The 25880-nt window shown below is 35.8% G+C and overlaps 1 protein-coding gene across 1 annotated transcript in view; it reads right to left on the reverse strand.

Moving 5' to 3' along the window:
- The window catches only part of RNGTT (RNA guanylyltransferase and 5'-phosphatase), a 120097-nt gene that overhangs the window by 85886 nt on the left and 8331 nt on the right, over nt 1-25880 (reverse strand). The window contains exons 5-6 of the mRNA XM_034408958.3: nt 21951-22026; nt 15377-15629 (exon numbers count right to left, since the gene is read on the reverse strand). Of these exons, the coding sequence (XP_034264849.1) occupies nt 15377-15629; nt 21951-22026 (329 nt within the window). The remainder of the gene's footprint in view (nt 1-15376; nt 15630-21950; nt 22027-25880) is intronic.

Below are 25880 nucleotides of genomic sequence, written 5' to 3' on the forward strand. Positions count from 1 at the left end.
ATCACTTTAATTGAACCCATCCATCTTACAAACTTAATTTTTTTTTCCTTTAACAACCTTATAATCCCTTGCATTGAGGTGGAATCGAGGTGACCGAATGGAGCTGAGTATTTACTGGCCAGATGCCCTTCCTGATGCCTACACTGAGTTCACAGCAGATATTTTCTCTTCGCACCCAGAGAGAGAAATCTGTTGCTACCTAGGATCGAACTCACAGCCTCCTGATTGTGAGGCAAGAGAGTTCCACTTCTGGGCGACCAGGCTGCTCAGCTTGCAAAGTTACAATAAGAGAAAGAAATTAAAAAACATAAAAAATATCTGCCATCCCTTCACTTGTAATGCAGAATAATGATTTAATCAAAACTTAAACTGCTACCAAATTACAATGCATAATCTATAAAAGTCATTATCATACCATGGTCACTAAACATAACCATAGACTGTAATAGCTACTAATTGTTATGGCTCAAACTGGACGTCTAGGATCAGAAGCAACAATCTGAAGTCACAGGGAAAGTTGCCTGCTCAAAGTAATAGAAAATTTCTTTCTCAGAAGATTTCTAAATGCAAAAGAGAAAAAAACGATCCAAATTTGAAGAATTAAAAAGAACTGGAATAATGGAAATAATTAAATGGGAATTAGAGAAACAATGTGTAACTAATTAGAAGACAACAGACATCATCTTAATCTCAAAATTAAATCAGCCATGAGATTCTGTCAGCCTGAGCTTCAATAATAGAAATGCTCAGTTTCATTTCTGTCTAGAAATGGATTGATTACCAACCTTATCACCTTCAGACAATAATAAAAAAAAATAAGAGTTGGTTAAATTACAGATAGTTCTTTATTTACAACTGTTAATTGAGCCTGGTAATTATAGTCTTAAAATGAGATGGTCATAAAATGTGACTGGACCCATTTTTATAACCTTTTCTTAGGGTAATTGTTAAGTGACCTGTTAAGTGTTTAAACAAACTCATTGTTCACTATGGATGGTTTCTTTGCCAAGTAACCACTAGTTTGCCACAAAAGTAATCACAAGTGTGCCACAGAACATCATAAATCAAGGTCACATAACCACATAATTGTGGGCTGATTGCCCAAAATATGGTCACATGTTTGGTTACACAGGGAAGGGGTTCGACACTGGAATTTCAAAAGCAGGTTAAGTCCATTTTGGGAGGTTTGAAGTAACCTAAAATGATCTCTAAGTAACTGGTTATAAGTCAATAACTACCTGTATTCACATGAAGTTTGAATTAACTACTATGAGCAATGTTTTAATTCAAATAGCATTGACCTAGAAATTCGAAAGTTACACTTAGTATAAACCTTAGTAAATGACAGCTTTAAGCCTTGAACATGTTATAAGTATATAAAACTACTGTACAGGGCTTTTATATGGTATATGGATTTTAATTATATTTATTTTTCTTGGATTTTGACTTATTATACACTATCAGAGCAATTATGTTCAAGCTGAGCAGCCTCATTCATTCATTCATTCAATAACTATAATGGGAAAAGTTATCTTAGCTTCTATTTATTCAGCCATTTTATTTTCCATCTTGTATGAATCTTGTTGAAGTGGGCCTCATTGAGATGAAACTGTCACACATTAAATCAGACATTAAAAAATGAAGCCACTAAGCGTAGCATTTAATCAACAAGCACAGAGCCAGGAGAAATAAGGAACTCTGATTTAAGATGTAGCCAAACCATAAATTTGTCAAAATATTTAAAAGACATAAGGGAAGGAAGCCATTTTATAATCTGAGACAGAATGTGTCATGACAAGGGTAGCTCTCTCCCTATTTACCATTTAGCATACTTACGTGCTTGAGCAAGTTATTTTGAGCGGAGTTTCTCTTGCTAACCTGAATAAATGAAACCGCTCCGATTAATCTGATACTATGATGTTTTTTGTTTAAAGGAGATAAAACATTGTAATTAAACTCAGAAATTAATGTTAGCACTAAATAAAATTCTATCACCTTTGCTACATGTAGGCTGGGTTCAACAAATTATCTGTTGAATCACAACTGAGTAACCTTAAGTAACAAACCATGGTTTACAAGACCCAATATACCGTATTTTTCGGAGTATAAGATGCTCCGGAGTATAAGACGCACCTTAGTTTTGGGAAAGGAAAATAAGAAAACCTTCTTAACTCAAAACTCAACCTTCTTCATAAAACATGATTAAGGCAAACAGATGTCACTTATTGCATATTTCTGTTGAATGATGACAACTGAAAAATGAATTGACTTGATGACAACTGTGAATTGATTTCTGTAAAGATATGGAATGGCTAGTAAGCCTTGATACAGAACAGGATGCAAAAAAGTTATGTAACTGAAATTTAATTTATATGAAAGCTGGGACATGATCAATGAAGTAAAGACAAGGATAGAGAAAGTTTGAACAGCATTCTTCAAAATGTAAAAGGTCTTCTGCAGTCACGACATAAGCCTAAGACTGAAAATCAGGCTTGTCAGACGTTACATCTTTTCTATCCTGCTCTACAGAGTAGAGAGTTGGTCTCTGACAGAAAACCACTTGAAGAAATTGGAAGCATTTGAAATGTGAATTTCACAACTGTTATGTATAAGATGGGTTAACAAAATCACAAATGAGGTGATAAGCCGCCTGGGAAAGCAAAGGGAAATAATCAAATCCAATAAAAAGCGAAAGTTAGAATATTTTGGACATGTGATGCGACACCCAGAAAAATACGGCATCCTTCACTTAATCCTCCAGGGAAACATTGAAGGCAAATGAGATCCAGGCAGAAGAAGAATATCGTGGCTTCAAAACCTAAGGGACTGGTTTAGACAAAATTCAGCAGCACTTTTTTAATGCGGCTGTTGACAAAAATAGGATTGCCAACATGATCGCCAACGTCCGATGACGGATATGGCACAAGAAGAAGAAGAACTGAAATCAGTATTTCTTGCTAGAAATTCTTGTTTTGGTTAATGCTCTTTTCAGCATATATCACGGGATGAAAAGTTGATAACATGAAAGAATCTTAATAGAAAAATAACAGAAACAGAAAATAGGAAAAACCCAATCTTAAATTTAAAAAAAGAAAGAAAGAAACAACAAATCAAGTGAGCAGCAAGGCTATCTTTGGCCCATGAGTCTGAGCATATAGCACTCAAGCTGGGATTAGGTATATGCTGCCATGTCAGCATAAGGGCAGCTCCATAGGAGGGAGAGGATTTTCCTACCAAAGTGGTATGGGGGCTAGTTGTGTTCTGTTGGCTGTGCTGTGTAGATGCTATGCAGAATGGAAGCAAACCTGGCTCATTCTGCAGCCAGCTCTCCGGAAGCAACAGATGGACACGTTAATGAAAACTGCTCTGCCCTAGTTATGCATCTTCCAACCCAGGTTGCTCAGGGTTTAAAGCAACATGCCACTACTAAAATTGCACATTCCTAGCATCAGGTAGAAAGGGAGTGCTATGGAGGTGGGGGCTAAGCATTTCCAAAAACAGCCCCACAGGAAGACAGGGATTGGTGCCTGTTATCCTCTGGATCTGAATTTCAGTCCTGTGGAGTTGTGCGAATGGAGTGCTGAGTCAGGCTGGGGGAAGAGGGGGGGGGTTGTTGATGTGGGTAAGATAGACATTCACAACAGGTTGGATAGGAGTGGAATATTGAGCAGTAAATGACCCAACAGTGGTGCATCAAGTCTGGTGGAAGAGTTGTGCTTTGGAAACAAAACTGGCAGGAGCAGCCAAAACTGGACAATTTATTTATCATCTAGTTTCAACATTTAGCCACCAATCACAAAAGCAACCACTAATTACAGGGCTGGCTAATGTACTTGAAAATTCACTTATCATTTATTTATTAATAAAATATTTATGCGACGCAACAGCTCTGGGCAGCCTGACATGTACAAGAACTATAAAGTCACCAGTAAAACGTAATATAGTATCACCCAGAAAGAACAACTAACGAATTGTATCTCCCACCGGAAAAGTCCCACATGTGAGAACCTGAGACAAAACTGTGTGAAAATGTGAAACCAACTTGAAGTTGCAATCTTCTAAAAATAGAGGTGGCATGGGTGTGGGGAGGATAAAAGCCAAAACACCTTTCAAGAGATAGATAAGAATCAATTTGTTAAGGAGAAATATTACCAAAGGAGCCTGCGGGGTTGGCATTGAGCACACAGAAAGAACTCTTAATCCCATCAATGGCTACCAGAACTCATGAATCAACAAAGCAAGGACTTTAAAGGATAAAAGGTCTCCTAAAACTCGTCCTTATTGCAGTTGTTCTGGATGCAAACTTTGTGGTTTCCATCTATCTAACCAGTATATGGACAGCCTAGTTGAGAAATGCATTGGTTACCAGATGATCAAATGTATGAGAGACAGAAGGCGAATCCAGTGAAGCTTAGCTGAAATTTTGAATTAGTCAAATCTCCATGTATTCCATGATAACACTATGTACCCCACTGTTCAGTTTATTTGAATATGTTCCTAAATATTTCCTGGCTGTTAATCAGAGTTGTTTCATATACTCTAAACCTAGGTAGCGAGCAGGAGAGCACTATAAGATGTGCAGGCCCAACAGGCCATGTGTACAACTGAATGACCATAAGACTAACCTAGATGTGCATGTAACATACACAACCATACTAATCCACATTCTTCTAGGGAAAGAGACATGTTTTCAATTCTCTTTTATAGTCTGGTAAACTAATGGTCCCACAAATCTCCAGGGGATGCTGTTTCAGAGGACAGGCATAATAATAGAGAAGCTCCTGTTTCCTGAGACCTGCTAGATGGTATTGTTAATCAATAGGACAAGCAGCACATTTAATTGCACCCAGAAGTCAACTGGTAACCAATGCATTGCACAAAACATAGGGGCTAAAGGGGCATGTACATTACTGCTCATGCTGCTGCTTTCTAAACCAGCTATAGCTTTTTTGAACAGTTTACAAGAGCAGCCCCACATAAAGCACTTTGCAATAATCCTTCCATGAGATGACAAACGATGAGTGATCATAAGAAGGATTTATGGGTCCAGAAAGGGTGCAACTGGTACACAAAATCATCTGTTGAAAGACATTCTGCCATACTGTCTTTCAAACAGGAGCTGTGAGTCCAAAAATATCCTAGATTGTGCAGCAGACTCAAATGAAGTAGTATGACTCCTTTCTGGATTAAAGATAAAAGATCTGGAGCACCAGGTGGCCTAAGGACCCACGGCCATTCAAGCTTGTCAGATTAATCCTAAACTTCTTCCTTCCCATTCAAACATTCAACTTCTTCCAGGCACTGCATATGGCTTTAACATTATCATTTGGGTTTGCCTAGCCTTAGAGTCAAGATGAAATAACTTGAGAGGTACCGGCACATTTCTGATATACCAAATGAATTGATTCAGAGACTTCATGTAGATGTTAAACAGGAAGTTTAACTGTTCATCAAGGCTTGAAACTCCACACAAATTACAGCCATCGGACTCAACCTCTTTCTTGCAACCAACATCAACTGGACTGGCCATGGAAAAAGGAGATCCATCGCTCCATGCAGTCAGTCCAGACGTGTACCATAATCAATGGTACTAAAAGCTGCTAAAAGATCAAGAAGAACCAGGAGTGTTGCACTCCCACGATTCCTGCTCCATTACAACATCAAACAGTATCTCCATATTATGTGTCAACCTGAATTTAGCTATATATTTGACTCATATAAGTAAAGTCAACTTATATAAGTATAATGGGCAACTTTCTCCAGAAACAGAGTTATTAAAACATATCAAATCACTCCTAGCTATAGTTCTGTCTACATTATCTCATGGCATTTCCACCCAAGAAGCCTATAGCTAGAAAAAACCTGGACCTGGTTATCGTAACAATTTTTATCTCCAGGCTAAAGCTGCACAAACGGAACAGCATTCATAAAAATAAGACAGCTGCCAAAGCCCTCTTTGGATCTAGGATGTCAGCAATTACTGTATACTCATGAGTATTTCTTTTTGAAACAAGAACTTAAGGGGATGGTGACTAGACACTTGCAGACTTTTCAGAGGATACCAAATCATCTTGACCCTTTTAAGACTGAGTTCTTGTTTCAAGAATCAGCCATGGTAGCTCTGATTGATGGCTTCTGCCAAAAAGACATCTAGGATGACTCTGTTGAGCCTACTTGATCTATTAGTTCTCTTACCAGTTTTTTTGCTACTTGCAGGGAAGGCCTCAGAGAACAGCACTAAATGACCATGCAGCCTCCTTGGCAATTTTGCTACAGGATACAAGGTATTCTTCTATTCCCAATACTATTTAACAACTATATGAAATTACTGGGGACAGTCATCAATCTAGTTCTCTGTAACATATGAATGTGGAAAGGATACATGTATTCTGAACCAGCATCTAGATACAGTAATAAGAATAATAAACTGAGGCTAGATCTTGTCAGGATACAGGCTTTATAGACAGACAGCTGTCTCTACCGTGTTTCCCCAAAAATAAGACCCCGTCTTATATTTTTTTAAACATCGAAATAAGCGCTTGGCCTTATTTTCGGGGCGGTCTTATTATTTTGGGGTGCATGGAGAAAGATGTGGCTTCTCTTGCCATCTTACCTGATTTCCAGCTCTGTGTTTAAATATTTTCGGGGAGGGCTTATTTTCAGGGGGAGGCTTATTTTAGCGCATGCGCTCAAAAGCCCGATTGGGCTTATTATCAGGGGATACCTTATTTTCAGAGAAACAGGCTACTTGCTATCTAAGTATAGCTTATTTCAAATGGGATTGCACTACCTTAAGGGGGAAAAACAGGCTAGAGTTAGGCTTATTTGGGATCAATGTCATTAAACGCTGAAAGCAGCTTCATCTAGTATAGAAACTTCCCTTTTTGCTTGATAAACAGAGCTGGCTATTATTGTCCATGCACTACTAATTGCATTATTGTAATGAACTTTAGTGGGTAACCCTTGAATAGGGTTTAAACGCTGCAGTCCATGCAAAATGCAACAACACAGTGAAGCAACTGCAATGGCTGCCAATTGGCTACTGAGCTAGGTTCAAAGTTCTGATTATGATTTACAGTACAGATTAGACCTGGTCAACCACTGAGATGAACAGGGGAAAAGTTGCTGTCTGTGCTGATACTCTTCACTACTTACTTGTGATCATAATGGTTTGATAAAAAAAAGTATGTGGCTCCAAATGAAATTCAGCACTGCATCTGTAACTCACAAACAAAATTTCCCAAAGGCCTTACTTCAAGAGCTGTTAAATCTTTGAAAACAAATATTTGTGAAGAAAATAATGAGCAAGACCACCCAGAAAGCCTGGAAATTTTTGATTCAGTCGATCAAGGAAATGAATTATTTTTTTCTTCTGCCAAATCATTGCATATTATCTTAAGTCCCCAGAGAGCTCAGCCAATAAAAATCCTAGGCATTTTAGACAAGCATGGAAGGACTTGTAGGCAGATCCTGACATGAAATGAATAGGGATTATCTAGTTATGAATAACTGTCCAGTAGGCTCTCAGTTTCCTTGATAGAAGTGGTTAAACTGGTAACAGTTTTTAAGCATGTAGAAGGAAGCATATAGTGAATTTGTCCTACCTGAAATAATGAAAATGAGCCCAGACTTATGGGCCCCTTTGTTAATTTGTTTGTTAACCTTTTAAAAAACTTTTTATTTAACAGATTTGAAACCAAAACAAAGAAAAAGAGAAAAATGAAATAAAAAATTTACAAGCTACAAAAAATTAAACAAGAATTTTTCTATGTGACATTAGAATAGTACTGCATATAAAGGTGATCTTAATTTATTATTAGTCAGAGAAAGCATCTCATAATTATAATGAATCACACAAAATATGACATTTTAAAGTCTAACATTAAGAAATACACAAACTTCGGATGTGGCGTAAATTCATGCACTAAGTCGTACTCTATAAATGGTTTCCAGATTAAATTAAATTCAGTATTTTTAACTACAAAGCTATTTTTTGACAATAATGCATATTCCCACAGCTAGTTTGCTACTGTTCTAAAAAAAAAAAAAGGAATTACATGTAATTTCTAGTAAGAAGGATAAAGTATCAAAGCAGTTGTTATCATATACAACAGCAACTGTGTATGCTTTGTAGGAATATTAATGTTTAATAATATAGAAAAATAGCTGGTGGAAAATACATTTAAAATTTGGCTCATTCTAGGATGAATCATCTTCCAGGATTGTTGAGCTTTATGACATTGCCACCAAGTCTAAAAAAAAATGATCCATCCCTATTATTGTATTTCTAGCAGATTCTGAATCTGAATTATCAATTTTGGCAATCAACAATAGTATAGTATAGCAACAAAAAATCATCTTGTACCAATTCTGAATGTAATACCAGCATAAATTTAATAATGATCTTCCATTGTTATTCACATGGTTTCATTATCAATCATTCTATTTAAATTCTGTATCTATTTAATGGTACATTCTTTAATTTGTTTAGTTTTGAATCATATTCCAGTAACAAAACAAACAAATAAGCCCAGCGGGTATTTTGAAGTTTTGTTACAAACTTTTCAAATTTTACTAGGTCTCTTAAGAGTCCATCCTGTTTCTGTCATTCCTTTCAAACTATTGTATTTGTTTGAAGATAATGGAACAAATAGGGTATTTCTAACCATTATTAAGAAAATGTCTCAGAAAACATCCTCTTTGTTTCATTTAAGATTAAAGGCCTTTCCAAACTGTCAAAAGTTATCTTTGCATCAAGAACAAACATACCAGCTTTCTTACTTGGCTGATTAATATTACCAACAACATTCAAAATATACCTTATATTGTTTTTCATGTTTCTTTGGGACAAATCAAGTCTGATCTCATTCACTTTCACTGACAAAACAGGAAACATCACCAAAGGTTTTTATTTATTGGGGAGGGGGGGGGTACCAATTGGTATAAGTACCAATACACCAAAATATAACAAGAGACCTATTAGGCTTTTAAATATAGTAAACCAATTATAAAATTATAAGCTAACACATACACTAAAATTTCCAATACTGGATGGACCTTAGTTGTACAACTAGAAATGAACAAACAAGATTTAGAACAGGGTGTCAGAGTGTATTTTATAATTATGATTATCCCTTGTTGCTTGTATGCACATTGAGAGCTTTATGCATCAGAGACAAATTCCTTGTGTGTGTCCTATCACACTTGGCCAATAAAGAATTCTATCTTCTATTTATCTTCTATCTTCTATATCTGGTTTTTCTTGATTTCAAATTTGCCTCTGAATTTGAATCCAGCACCATCTCATTAGAAAACCTTAAAAGTACATCAATTTATATGATTACTTTTTTCCCGATTCAGAAGTTTAACAGATCTTTAAGAATGAGATGCAATCCACAACAGCTGCTCTAAAAATGATAAATAGAGAAAGGAGTGAGGCCCCTGCCCTATTTAATTCTGTATTAGTTCCATGGCAAACACTTTAAATCAGGGGTCTCCAACCTTGGCAACTTTAAGAGTTGTGGACTTCAACTGAGTTGAAGTCCACAAGTCTTAAAGTTGCCAAGGTTGGAGACCCCTGCTTTAAATAACCTAGACATCAAATTGCAGGAGGTAATTCCTGCGTTCTTGTACAAGAATGGTGCAGCCTTCATCTCGCCTGTTTCCACTGGACTAAAAAGAGGAGTACAATGTTTGGTCACCGATTTCCAAAAATTTGGGTATAGGCCAAAAAAAAAAGCAAAACTACAAGGAGGGCTCACTGAAGACAGTAGAAAAGATCTGGATCATACTTTTAAATATTTTTAGATCAATATTTAATTCCAGAAAGCATGCTTAAAATGTGCTATCCGAATGGTATTAAAACCTTGATGGCCATTACAAGTTTCTTTTTTACTAAAAGGAAGAGAATAAACCATAGCTGCTTCAAAACATGTTGAGATCCAAATTTAATACGGCATCCACCCAAGTGACAATTTATGCAAACAAAAGAAAAGAAAAAGTGCCAACAAAATTTGTGAGGTCCCCACTCCAGAGGCATACCTAATGTACTACTGTTGACTTGTGACTGGAATGTCTCACATCAAAATGAGAATTTGGAAGCAAATGATCAGTTTAAGAGCCATTTTTCCTCACATATTTATTATCCTTAGCTCTAGCTGATGACCACTCCATGAGTGTCAAAAACAGCAACTGAATCAACATTAATGTGTTACGGATTTGTGGTAGAATTATTTGTTATCCATTGGTTATGAAAAGATTTAAAAGATTTTTCTTCAAAAACTAAGCGATACGGAACACCAAAACAAAGTTAACAGGATCTCAGAGTAAAAAATAGTGGGCCGCAAAATCTACTTGGGAACTTGGGATCTAAGTACACTTACCTTCCCCAGATTGAGAAAAGAATTTTTAAGGCTAGGCACAACGTTCTGCCTTCTGCACTTTTGCAAGGTAGATACTGTAAAACCCCATTAGCTGAGCGTACTTGCCCATGTGAATCTGGGGAAATTGAAACAATACAGCATATTCTATTATACTATGCTTTCCAGGATCTCTGTAAAAGTTATATTTTGCCCTTCCTATGCCAATATCCAGGCAAAACACATGAGATTTATGTCAACGTTCATCTTACAAATACAAAACATTCCATTACCTATATAACAGCCAAATATTGAGTAGCCACCTTGAAAATGAGGCAACAGATGATGTAAACATGACAAAGCCTTGTATTATTGTCTGTATATAATTTTGTTGATCACTAATTACAAATAAAGACATAGATGCAATATGCTTTTTCATCATTCGGCCGCCTGATTTCCAGAATGCTCCTCCCCAGAAATGCATCAAGTAGCTAAATCTTTTAAACTCTTTACAGGGTCTTTTCTAAATGAAATTGGATGAATGGGAGGTTTTAGTTTTCATTTTCCCCACCTGATTTGTATATGAAACTGATCAAAATGCTTCTGGAGTAATTCATTCATATTCAAACCAACATCTGAGACTGAAATGAGATTGATCCAAGCTCAAGATGGAGTTGTTTCATACTCAGAATGCTTCTAGTATGGTCATATCAATATCAAAATACTTCTGAACATGTCTTCTGAATTCAACAGAGGACATTTTAAAATAATAGAAAATACTTGCAGTTTGGGTTTTAGATTTTGGCAGTGGTTTGCTCTCCAAGCTTGTTTCAATTTAGTTTCTGAACATTTCGTTACTAAACTAGGTAACATCATCAGCAAGATCTTCTTGGCTATTTTATTTATTTATTTATTTATTTTATTAGTTTGATTTATATGCCGCCCTTCCCCGGAGACTCAGGGCGGCTTACAATGCATTAAGCATTTTTTTCTTTAATTTTAATACAATGCATTAAGCTTGTATATGCTTTAATACAATGCATTAAGCATTTTTTTCTTAATTTTCTTTAGCTTATAAATGTATTGATTTTAATAGAGGACATTTTAACTCAAAACAGAATTTCTTCCTTGAAAGTTTTGGAATCTGAACTATTTTGCACACCACTTCTTTTGATTAGGTTTTTCCTGTCCTGAGCCCTAAATATCTAATGAATGACCACCCACATCGTCCCCAGATAGTAGGGAAGATTGAGAAAGCTTTATTACATTACATTATCAATATAGGATATTGTATACAAAAGTTAAAGGAAACTGTCATGACACATTTTAAATCTACAAAAAAGGACTATGATGGGAAATATAACTGGTTTCATATTAAAAATTCACATCATGATTATACATCCTTCTTTGAAAAATAAAATATAATGTACATTGAACAGAAATACCTCTTAAGAATCTGGGCAATGTATCATCTTTCACCTTATTATACTTCCTGCATAAATTATAATGGAATCATACTAAGAAAAATAACTACAGGCTATAACAGTGATGGCTCAACTTTTTGACATCAGGTGCCAGGAAGGGGAGGGGGCGGGGGACGTTTGCGCGTGCGTGTGCCCACACCCATAATTCTATGTACCCCGCCACACGCATGCAAGAGCAACCCCCCTTGCCCCCCTCTCCTGGCACGCGATGGCCCGGTAGGCCCATTTTTCTTTCTCACCTGGCTCCAGATCTTCTCTATGCATCTGGGGAGGGCAAAAACAGCCTTCCCCACCCCCTCGGAGGTCAGAAGTTGAGAAACGGGCCATTTCGGGCCTCCGAGGGGGTGGGGAAGGCTGTTTTCGCCCTCCCCAGATGCATAGAGAGGATCTGGAGCCAGGGAAAAAGAAAAATGGGCCTTCCCCCCCCCCACCAAGCCCTCTTCTGGTGGGCCCAAAAGGGCTGAAAATCAGCTGACGGAGCTGAGCTGGCATGCCAGGCAACATGACTCCGCGTGCCACCTGTGGCATAGCTTCGCCATCATGGGGCTATATTTTATGCCTAAAAGTGATCTAAACTGAAATCACATCAAGTTTTAATTTATATTTCTAGCTATGAAAATGAATACTTTTTCTCTAAAGCCATCCTATAAAGCTGTTTTTAGCAAAACATATAAAAGGTAAAGTTGCTTTAAACCAAAGGGATACCCATTTTACTTGTTAAACCACACTATCTTCCATCTCAAATATACCCTGCGCATGTACATAATAAACATAGGAGATTTCACTTTCATCTCACATGTTTCTCAAATGTCACTTTGATAAGCATACAATTGCATTTCTATGCCCTCCCCAGGATAAAGAGTGCTGGAAAAGCTGTAAAACTAAGTCAAATGAATCTACCAAATTATTTTGTTGTTTTTTTTTCAAATCTTTTCACCTTTGAATTAAAATTATCAATATGCTTATTTGACCATTAGCCTTCTTTTTTAATGGATAATCCATTAATTTCTGTCCAGCTGGGTCTTTTTTGACTTCTGTTCTGAGGATGGACACAAAGATAATGAATCAAAATCACAGCACAAAAATACAAATACTGCCGGGGGGAAATTAAAAAAAATACTCTCGTGGTTATCAAGTCACTCAAACCAAATAGTTATGTACAATAAGTCATATTTGTTAATGAATAGTATCTTATATTACATTTCCTGGCTGCATTCCCCAATGCACATTTACTCATCTATATACTACTAACACTTTTTGGTTTGTCCATGTGTAGCCTTTAACTGGGCAAAACAGCACATCATAGGACAACAAATTTTGAATCAAAATACCTCAAACAGGCTAACTCACAGAATGTGTCCAAAATCTGGAACCCATGACTCTTGTAAGCATTGAAAACTGGCACATTTTATAAAATATTTTGTGGCATAATACAAAATGCCATAAAATATTTCTTCTGGTCAACTCTTGCTGTTTGACTCTGCCATACAGTTCAACATGGGCTATTTTCAAGGCAGATACATCTCTAAATATGTACCTGGACTTTTAAAAACTTTTGCAGTGAAGGTAGTACATTAGAAGCTCTGTCACTGTTGAAGGCATTGGGGAATCTGGTAAGAATGAGTCAGGCATTGAGGAATCAGTCCAATGTGTCATGGGGTCATCAAATGTGTGTATGTAGACAGAGACAGGAGACAGGCAGAGATGTAGGCAGAGGCAGAAGCAGAGATGTAGACTTAGAGGTAGACAGAGGCAAAGCGAGAGCCCTCTCTTCTCCCCAGGTAAGATTAAATTATGCTTTGTTAATAAAAAGCCTTTGTTGGTAGAACTGGCAGAATCCAATGTCCTTACAGTCCTCAACACAACTGCACCCCACCTTATCACCACAGTACAAAAAGCTAAGGTATTCTCCAAAACATCAGGATTGCAGAATTATCTAAAACCTTACTCTTCTTCATCTGGTTAATGATGGGACCTTAGATTCTATCTTTTAGGGCTAGCAGAAAATCAGAAAAAAAGATTTATTAATACTCATATTATTGCTTGACAAATCACATAAAACATACAAAATTATATGAAGTTTATATACTAATTTAATAAACACAGAATTTTAATATCTTGGCTAGCTAGAAAGTCCTACTCATTAACTAAAAGCTCAAAGCTCTTTCAAAATTAGATCACATAAAAGCCATTAGAATGCCAATTATGACCTGATACGATTATGTTCATTCTTAATTCTTTTAAGAGTTAATTCATTTTTTAAAAAAACAATTTTTCCATTATCATTCAGAATTCTTTATCAGTTGCTGTATTCCTTCTTTTTAACAAAATGTAAAAGCATTATGTTTAACTAAAACCATTAGTTTTTAATTGTGCAATATTAAATAACAGTAGCAGCAGAATTATAAATGTAATCAAAATTTGTATTAATTTAACATGGGTGCAAGCCTTTTATTTATTTATTATAACTTTTAGAATAGAGGTATTTATGGCTGATAAAGTAAGTGAAAAGGAAAAAAACACATTGAATATGGAAAGCGAAGGCGGACGAACAACCAAAACAGTTATTTAGAACATCGTAAATTTTGAAATATTTTTATGATATTCCAAAACTCTCTGAGAATTTGGCTGCTTTTCCAGGCTTGGGGGTAGATTTGTTAAGTACTTTTTCTTTGGTATATTGTGTTTTTTTCTTCTGGATGTGCCTGATCATTTTCTTTTCATATTATGGTACTTTACTGGAAGCTACCCAGAGTAGTTTGGCAGTATATTTTATTAACTAAATTAATATTTCACTAGATGCCTTCCAATCCTGGACCCCAAATTCAGTATGCAACTTCAAATGTCTTACCGATCAGGGATTTCTTCTCTAACACTATCAGAATAATACTACACTCTAAACTATTAGAGCTGAAAACCAAAGGGCTCAAAACTTTTTTTTCGTCTATCAAAATGAGATCCCATCTTATCTCTCGTATTGGTCTACCAAGCATGAAATTAATGCTAGATTAAAAGAATGTGTGATTAATACAAATTTGGTACCTTAAACAACATAGCCATCTTGTATGTTAATTGTACTATCTGTATTCTACCAGCACTCTGTAAAGGAGAGGTACTTCTTGTTTTAACTCTATATTTCAGCAGCAACTCTGTGGTTTCAGTACAGCATGTACAATGGGGAAATCAGGATGCTAAAGTTATGAAATTGTGGGTAATTTATCAGGTTCTGAATAGCTTAAATTTAGCATGCTCTATTAACATTGACAACATTTTCATAACTGGCTTGCCAATGTCTTCTTTCTAGGGTCAAGAAAGAGTGACTGGCTCAAGTTATCCAGACGACTTAATGTCTAAAGCAGTACTAGAATTCAGTGTTTTGATTTCCAACCTGGTGCCTTAACAATTATACCAAGAAAATTGCAGGGACAGTCCAGGGAGTTGCCAGGAATCAATTCTGACTTGAAGGCACATATTTTAAAAAAGTAATTACAATAACATATTTAAAAAGACTATTATGCTCTAGTTCATCATTACCAGCTTTAAGTGTTCTTTTCTTCTTCTGCCAGAAAAGGAAGTTGACGAGCAAGCTTCTGATTCTGGAGTTCCCAGTTTGCAGTTATCTTCTTCACCGTCTTCCTCATCTTCCTCAAAGCACCATTCTGGTAGAGGAGGTGGCGCTGGCATATCAGCCACATCACCATAACGACGGAAGAGTTCTTTCAAATAGTCACCTTTGTAGATACCAGGCGGTCTGGCTTGAGTAAACGTAGCCACAGAAGCTTCAACACTGCAAAAAAAAAAAGTGACATTGTGTGAGACAATGTAGGCGTGAAAAGAAATATTCAGAAATACTGTAGCTCCAAAAAACCAAGAGGATGGAGCAGAAGCAGATCCAAGAGTCAAACATCAAATATTCCCAACTGGCTCCCATAAAAACTCACAGCAGTTCTTATTACACTGCCAAGAGGCTATATTGAGAGGGTTCTTAACCGAGGCTTTCCTGAGGGCCATGAATAGATGTCATGGGACCCATGAACCTGGATAGCAAATAATATTATTTTACTTTGACTAACCTTTAACTAAAACTTAGCTTTTCATTCAATAATATATACAGGCAAAAAACCAATTTACGGGCTGCAGACTCCCAAAAATGTTTCTTAACTTCAATAAAGTGTAGGTATCTAAAATGATTATTTACAAGTGTGCACCTTTGTTACTGATGTAATAAAGAAGCACACAATATTACTAAAGCACATATTTGTTATTGTTGTAATATTTTGATATCTACATTTGAAATGTATTTATTTAATTGCTTGGCTACCCAACTTGAACAATACGTAACTAAATAATTTGTAAACTGGAATTGCTGAGAATTGAGCAGCATATATATTTGATTAATTAACAATGAGACTCTGAGCAGCTTACAAGAAATCACCAAGATAAAACCAACAATCAGGAATTAATAATAATTGCAAAAGGTAACTTTACTTGGAACAGCTTACATCTACAATGATACTTTTAATGCCATCAAAAAAAATCTGCCTATCCCAGGTCCTTAGGAAGGACTCAATAAGTGGATAAAAATACCAAATCCAGTCTAAACATCTGGTTGACAGCATGACAAACCATAATTACAACTCATTTCTTTTATATAGGTAGCCTTTGAGTTATGATAGCAATTGGGACCAGAATTTCTGTCACTAAGCAGCAGTATGATCATAAAATGCAACATCCTGTGACCACATAACTTACTACCGGCAATTTCAGTTGTCATCATAATTAAGGACTGCAGAGGATATTAAGTGAAAACCACATCTGATCACAACTTCTGACCTCCTGCCAGCTTCCCCATTGACTTTGCTTGTGGGAAGCCAGCAAGAAACAATGGAAATTGTGATCACATGATTGCAGCTTCTGTAATGTTGTAATCATGAGCTGGGCATCAAACAACCAGATCATAACCATGTGCCTACAAGAATACTGCAATAGCTGGAACTCCCAAGAACCAGTCATAAGTACCATTCTATAGTGCTGTTGTAACTTCGAACAATATAGTAAATGAATGGTCATATAACCCAAGGATTACCTGCAATACAATATATATCTATGCATTTAATTTTATGCATTTAAATACATTTTACTGAGAAAGGGTCCATACGTTTCACCAGAAACTCAAAGAGGTCTATAGCACAAAGAACAGTATGTCTGTACAAAAAACTGTATTTCAAAACTTCTCCCAAACCACAGAAAGTTAAGGCATACAAGAATTTCACCGAGATCACAGAGCCATTCAATGATAAGCACAGATCATGAATTATCACTGGCCATGCAGAACAACAGAAATAAAATGATTGTTTCTTCTGTCAAGAAGTAGCTCCCTTTGATCCTCCCTGAAGGTTCATCAGCAGAAAAAAACAGACAACCATAACAATTAAAGAACCATGTAGGTGGATAACCTTGGCTGATCAGGAAAAACTAAGCACAAATAAACCAGGTTTGTGTTCAGATAGGAACCAAGAAATCCGTAGGCTTGTTGATTAAACTGGAAAATAAAAGCAAACAGCAAAATCTGGGAAGAAGGGCATGGCAAACCACTTCTGTATCACTGCTCAGAAAACTCCATGAGTTTACCAGGAGTTAAGCTCACCTCAAAGGAGACTTTATTCTTAATGGTAAACACAAGAAAACCAAGCTTGTTTTTTTTCTATCCTCCTTCACAATTCTTTTTTCCTTATTTTTTATATAGATAAACCCAAGTATAAGACTATCTAGGCAAGTCACTTTGATAGTATGCTTGCCTAAAAACAGGGAAAATATTTAAAAGTTCTAAATATTTGAAATTTTAAAATATTTTAAAGTAAATATAATTCCTAACTAGTAATTATTAAATCTTGGGTTCCCAACATATCCTGCAACAGTAACGGGTCTTTCATAATGTGTCAAGAAAATATGAAACTGTCAAGAGAAACCAAAATATATTAGGAAATTAGCATGGGTTTCAGTCTTAACATACTTAAGGTTTTTTTTTTTTGTAATATTGTATACTTCTGGTGGAAATAAGGGAGCAAAATTATAAAAGTAATTGCCAATATATACTATGTTTTAATTACAAAAGAAACAGCCTTGCATTTTCATGGAATACAATTGCTTTGGAAAAAAAGCAAAGTGGTTGCTAAAGAAGAAAATACAACAAAGCTCCCCAAACAATTATTGGTATGATGCTCTTTTTCTTAAACAAGCTATAAAATCCATATCAGCATTTTGCATCTGTATTTCTACTATATTCACATGCCTAAGGAATAAATGATAATAGAATATTCTGTAGGAAATGTATTCTCATAAATGCAAATAAACACTAAATGTCTATTTGAAACAGCGCTGTAACAAAGGACTTTTTAAAATGTGACGATTCTGTTAAACTATTATCTTGAAGAGATTCTCCCCTTGATTCCATCCTTTCCACCATTTTTAGAAAATACTTTAAATCTGCTAGATTGTCAGCCAAAGGTGAGCAGAAAAAACAAGAACTACAATTATTAATTTATTCATTTAGCTACTGTATCTCGTATGCTACTCAATTCAAAATGGTTCCAACCAATATATTGTATCTACAGTAGATACAAAATAACTGTATTTCGTATTTTCAGGTTGTAATCTGGAGAGCTTTAGGAACATAAAATTAAAATCTGGCAGCATATAAATAATGCAAGTAAAATGTATAACAACAGCACAATAAAACAATTTTCTGATCAGGAGAAGCATCTCCCCTCAGTGGCATAAAAGGCACATTGATAGCTAAATGATAAAACTAGAAAACTTTAATTCTAAATATAGTAAGCATAAAATCCTTCATTTTTGGTGATCCTTTTATTTGGTGAATAAAATATTCACCAAAGCAAAGCCACAGGACACCTCTGAACACTTAAAATCATGACAGAATGTTAGACAGGAGGGATTTAGCCCAGTAAAAGACATACATACAAAAAAATGGAATCTGGTGATCTCTACAGAACCCAAACACCCAAAAATTATGCCCACTGAAGAGCTTCCTAAAACAGTGGGGCAGGATGTCACTTTCTAATTTTCTGCTAAAGACGGGATACCTCTCCACTTGACTGTGATTCCAAATTAAAGAAGATGACCATCTTCAGCACTAAGCAATGACATTTTTTTGAGAAATGGCATGCCTTGAGAATGCAAAAAAAAAGGGGGGGATGTAATTAAATACAAACTGCAACTATTACAGGAGCTACTGTAAAATATTATTAATATGTGTCTAGACATCACTGAAGTGTGAAAAATTTAAGAACATAAAAAATAGTTACTGCTGGCATGTACCATTCAACATTTAATTAATGGAGAGAAGCAATATAGGTTCTTCAAGAACCTTCCAATTCACCTGAGCATATGACAAAGAAACCGTATTCCTAAAATCTTAACTTTTCCTGGATATAATCTTCAAATTATCTGAATAAAATGTAAAAACATATCTCAACGATCTTGAAATTTTAAATCCTATCAAGGACGACAATTGAATATTATTTCAGTGTATACAACTGTGTACCCAAGCCACACTGCTAATGCCACATACCGCCATCTCAAGATGATTTTTTTAAAAAAGTATTTTCAAATCTTTCACCTTTCTATATCACATATAGAGCACAGATTGCGGTTAGTTCTTGAATAAAATAGATTTATCCCTGGGTATGTATAAGATTACCCTTTTTACAAAAACTGGTCACCCTGGAATAACCAATTTGCTCAGCAGAGGGTCTGTTAATGTCAGCTATTCTTTAGAAGAGGTTATTTTCAAGCATGAGGGCATAATAAGCATCTCTCTTTGCATCTTTAAAGCAGCCACATCTTTTATCATGCTAATGATGCAGTTATGAAAGTATATGCACATGCATAACTGGCCTTGCTTCCTTCTACAATCTGTCATGCAGCCACTGTTAAAACAGTCCCCCTTCCTTCTCATGTAATGTCAATTTTCACCCTTCCTTCCCCTCCTATTATATGCCTGCCAATTTAGTATTATACTTCAAATTTCTGATGGAATATCCTCCAGTCCATTATGCCAAAATAAAGCACATTAATATTTAATACGCCACAAGCAGCAGCTGCACAAGCCCAGAAAAAGATCTGGCTGATTTAATGATTCAAAGAAAAAGTACTTCTTACACATCCCACACATTGCAATGCACTCCTTTCAAAGGAAGGTCAGGCAGCTGGCTTTGTGCCTGGGGCAGGACTAGAACTCCGGGTCTCCCGATTCCTAGTCTGAAGCATTCACCACTACATCCAACTGGCTTTTGAATACTTTTTATAGATATGTAAAATGTTTGCATTTCTCTTAAAATCATATCTATATCGTTGTGGGCTGAGGGTTGTTTAAATGTGCTTTTCTTTGTTTTACTTTCTTTTAACCTTATGCTGGGGGGCGGGGCGGTTACAAAAGATTATTTTCTACAATCTGCAGGATATGTTAGATTGGACCAAAGTTCAAATTATGGGAATAAAAGCAAAATGACTCTATTAAATTTTTTTCATTGAATGAAATGGACAGGTCTGACATCTATTCAGCTCTACCACTGGACTCTTGTTGATTTGTTTTTCCAGAACTTTGCTAGGCAACTAAGGGTAGCAACTAAGGCCACTCCAGAAAAGAAGGGAAAAAATGCTACATGTATAAAACTACAGGTAGTCCTAGACTTACAACAGTTCATTTAGTGACCGAAGTTATAACGGCACTGAAAACAGTGGCTTATGACCATTTTTCACACTTATGACCGTTCAGCATCCCCATGGTCATGTGATCAAAATTCAGACAGATGACAACTGACTCATATTTGTGATAGTTGGGAGTGTCCCTGGATCATGTAATCACTTTCTGCGAACTTCCGACAAGCAAAGTCAAAGGGGAAGCCAGATTCACTTAACCACCATGTTACCAACTTAACAACTGCAGTGATTTACTTAATAACTGTGGCAAGAAAATGGGGTGAAATTCACTTAAATGTCTCACTTAGCAACAAAAATGTTGGGCTCAATTGTGGTCGTAAATCAAGAACTACCTGTACAGACTGGAGAGAAGAGAAAGTAGAAACATGTGTTTTGACAGGTCTGCTTTCCTATTAAACATTTATTGCCCTAACAGCAGCATTTCTGGAAGGGAAAGAGAACTCGGTGTTAAGTTTTATCACTTATTGTTCATTATACTGTCACTCACTCTCCTGCTATATGACAATGTTTATAAATAGTTCATGAAATTCATAAAGTTGTTGGGAAACAAAAAAAAATAGTTGTAAGCCACCATGAATCTGATCAAGCTTTGTAGCACACAAATGATAACAGCAATGATAATGGTAGACTAAGGAAAAAGGTGATATTTGTTTTCCAAATTTCAGATCAAAAACAGACATCAAGTCAAAATTACCTTCAAAACATTTGAAACAGGTCAAACTTTTTCTAAAATCCAGATCAGTCTTGAAACAAATTAATCTAAATATTTCTATCTGGCAATAATAAAATCCATTGAAGAATACATAAACTTATTTTGCCTCCTTGATGATATACTGGAAAGTTGACAAATACTATATAACACAAAATATTCCATTTTATGGGGTGGGGCAGTGGCTCAATAGTTAAGACACTGGTCTTGTCAGCTGAAAAGCTGGATGCCCAGATTCGAGACCCAAAAGCCACACAACAGGATAAGATCCTGTCCTCATCCCAGCTCCTGCCAACCAGCAGTTCAAAACCATGCAAATGTGAGTAGATAAATAGGTACTACTTCCATGGGAAAGTAACAGCACTCCTTGATGTCATGTTGGCCACATGACCATGGACAGCTCTGGCTCAATGCCCTTGAAACAGAGATGAGTACTGCCCCTTATAGTCAGCAATGACTAGCAAAGTAAAATCCACAGGGTCTCCTTACTTTTATTAAATTTTATAGCCATTTTAATTTATATACCCCACTAGCAAGATGTAGCAAAAATTATCTATAATTAATTATGTTGATGTCGTATTTAAATAATGTAATTATGCTATTATTGCTATATCGCCCAAAAGTTTGGATGCCCAAAAGTTTTTTATAAAAAATTACCTCCAATCCAACTTTGCAACCAGAAAGGCACAGATAAGAAATCCAGTACGATTGAAACCATGTGTACAATGAACACCTAGAAGACAAAATTGAAGAAAAAATATAATTGCAATTACCAAGCTCATATAAAAGCATCAGGAACATTTGCTTGTCATAATCACTTTCCTTTCAAGGGAATTAATCCTCAGCTAGTATGTGATAATTCATTCTCTTCTCCTACCATTTACTTCTTCCTTCTCTGCAAGAGGAAATTGGAGCATGAACAGGGCCAGCCACATAAACAGTTCCTTGAATAAGCAAAAACTTCAGTTCTTTGCTTTGCACATTCAAAACAAAACTAGGGATTGAGGGCAAAAGAGCAACCTATGACCATGGAAGGCATTTTTCCAACCAGTTTTCAATCATCATTCTCTAGCTCTAAAGTGTCAGCAAATATCAATAGCTACTGACACATGAAGAAAATAAATATTCTGTAGGTTTCTGAATATATCTTAAGAATGTTCCTATCAGAATTTTTTTTTGGGGGGGGGGGGGGGAATCTTCAGTATATTTTGCATAATACACATTTAGGAGGGAAAGCCGGGACAATAGTCTGCTTTTTCAATACAATATAGTACATTTGCTGAGTTGTCATATTCCTTTGAATGAATGCATACTTCTCTAAACAAGCTTCTGACAGTCACATCATATTCCATTCATCCCAAAACCCTGCATATAAATAACTGTATCAATGGCTTTAAATATCTGATTGAACCATAGACACACTGAACAAATTTAGCAACCGAAACCAGGAAAAGAGAAAAAATGCACTTACGTAAAATCAAATATATACCAAGGTATTTCTTTGAACATCATCAGAGTGTGAGTCCGAAACCTTTCCACACCCTGTTAAACTGTCCTTTCTAACCTATCCTGTACTTCTGTACTATCCTGTACAGAAGTCCACCGCCATTTTCTTTCTCATGAGGATCTGGAGAGGAAAATTCTTTCCTGGCCCATTAGCTTCTTCTTGCCTCTACCTTTTATAGTTTACTGTCAGTTTTGATTTTATGACCGAACCTGATTACTGAATGTTTCATGATGCATGGCACTTAAAGAGACTAGCCATCAACAAGCTGTTTAGCTCAATTTATACAGCAGCGGGGGGGGGGGGGACACAAAAAAATGCTACTGTTGCAACATAAGGCAAAAAAAAATCTTCATAGAACACGTAGTTAACAATACTCACAATTGGTGAAATTTTGTTGCCTATATAGCACAAAAAAAGAGCATCAAACAGATTATGGGAAGTACATTCAGTAGTTATTCTGGAATCAAAAGAGCACATGCTTTCATCTTGATATCAATTGCTGAAATGAGGCTACTGCTTCACCTCTTATTGCCAGAAACCAGGGCCCTATTTCTGGAATAAATGGGCCTCGGGGCTCTCCTATTCTCATAGGATTTTTCACTCACTAGCTTCTATTTTAATATGGCTTAAAACTGACTGCACATCAGCAATCAGCAACTGTTATAAGAAAATTCTAAAGACTGCATTCAATTAAAGCAATGAAGCAGTAGCACTAAAAAAAATCCAAAAACATCTCTGCCTTATTTCTGTGATAATGTCTCCATCTAGTGGCCAAGAAAAAAAGAAATTCTTAAAAATTACATGGAGGTATCCAGTTCACGTTTTAAAATTCAAATGAGGCTGTTGGAGTGAAATAGTCATTAAATATCTGTTGCAATTATTCTGGACAGCAACTCATTAGAACAAATAAGTTTGCTCAGGAGCACCGTCTTTCATGGATTTCATTATGTTTCAATATTGGAATAATTTAAGACTTTTCATCAGTTTTGAATCTCCCAAATCTGTCTAAATTAGCTCAATTCAATTTGATTATGTGTCTTGAAGTTGGTGTTCAGTTTTACCAAATAGATAGATCTGCTTCAGGATGACCTGTTCCCAACATGGCCCTGCAGGCCTTTCAATGTGCACCCAGCAGGGTGGATTTGATTTAAATCGAGTTGATTTAAATCACAATTTAAATCATGATTTAAAGCACTAGTAAAGGCTTGATTTAAATCAACTCTATTTAAATCATAATTTTTAAAGAGCAACTGTCATCTCTGCTACTCCTTTGACCCACTGTTGACTCACCGATAGTCCCAGTGTTGCAGAATATACAGCCTCATGCTACATAACTAAGCTCCATTTCATGCTGAATAAACTAAATTATTTATGTATCTTAAATAGAAAACTATCTTACGATAGATTTTTACCCCAAAAGTTTTTTATTAAAATAAATTTAAAAAATTTAAAAAAATTCAATTTAAATCAAAAAAATCCAATTTAAATCAAAAAAATCTGATTTTTTTTATTTTCTTTTAAAAATCATTGATTTTTATCCACCCTGGCACCCAGTAACTGAATCCTCTGCCTTGCTGTTGGTCATCTTCTTTCTTTCCACCTTTCCCAGAGAGCTAGGCCTTCACATAGTATGTCCACATTTTGGTAATTTGAACCTAGTCATTTGGGTGAGAGATCTGGACTGTCCTATGATCCATTCCATTTGTTTTTTGGATTATGAATGCTATTTTCGAGAGTCTTCTCTAACAACAAAGTTGAAAAGGATCTCATGGTATCTGGTTTCCTCATCTTTTACTTCCACAAGAACTGTTGTTTACCTGATGCCAATCTTTGTTAGTATAGAGGATTTCCATATACATTTTCCAAGGCTTTTAGTGCTACCCCACACTAAACGCTAGTCAACAGCGTACTTCTTGATTTCTTGTTCCTTCACACTGCAAGCCAATCCTAAAAGTCAGAAACTATCTATCATTTCAATATCTTCTATTTTAACACTGGTTGCTGGGCTTGTCATTAGCTTCTTTATATTTAATTATAGTGCTATTTTTCCTCTGTCCCTTGACTATCATTACTAGAGCTTGAATCATTCACAGATTATTGATGCTTCTGTGTCAATTTTTATTGGTATTCATTAGTTATTTTAATACAATGTATATGCTAACTATAAAGCAATACACACAGAAGACTAAATAAAAAAATCAATATAAAGTTTAACCTAGGTTTTCCCTGAAAAAATAGAGAGTACATTTTCTTTTCAGTTAAAAGAAAATAGTTTACTTATATTCAAATATAGTCATCATTTGGTATTTAACAAATACATTTAACAATTCAAATGGCGACAATTGAAAGAGAAACTCTGAGGAGCACATTCCCTTAATTTTGCTGCTTCCACAGATTTTTTAAAAATCCTTTATTTCTGCTGCTTGTGTTTCAGCTAATAGTAGGGACTAATAAAGCTGTATAATGAAAGTAAAAATGAATGATTTTGTACTCATGTATTTATTTTGAATCTTAATTTACACACAAGCAAATATAAAATATTATATATTTGTAGAGAGACTGGTCTAACGGTTAAGGTACCAAGCTAAAAAATGGGAGACAGTGAATTCTAGTCCCGCCTTAGACATGAAAGCCACCTGGGTAGCTTTGGGCCAGTCATGCTTTTTCAGCCCCACCTCACAAGGTTGTTATTGCAGGGAGAATAGGAGAAGGAAGCAGTACTTGGTATGTTCACTGCCTTGAGTTACTTATAAAAAATAAAGGCGAGATATACCGTGTTTCCCCGAAAATAAGACCCTGTCTTATATTTTTTTGAACGCTGAAAAGGTGCTTGGCCTTATTACCATGCACTCAAAAGCCTGATTGGGCTTATTATCAGGGGATGTCTTATTTTGGGGAAAACAGGATACATACATACAATTGTTGATATGTATGAAAAACAGTTTCCCTAAAATAGTTAACAAGTCTGGTCAAGACTTTACAATCAAAATTAGAATGCAGATTAAAATGCACTAAACAGCATGTTCAAATATTAAGAATAAACTTTATTGTGTATGGGTAATTATATTAAGAATTTAATA

The sequence above is a fragment of the Pantherophis guttatus genome, chromosome 1 (assembly GCF_059756535.1).
Source record: "Pantherophis guttatus breed Tessera chromosome 1, ASM5975653v1, whole genome shotgun sequence".
Taxonomy (NCBI): Eukaryota; Metazoa; Chordata; class Lepidosauria; order Squamata; family Colubridae; genus Pantherophis; species Pantherophis guttatus.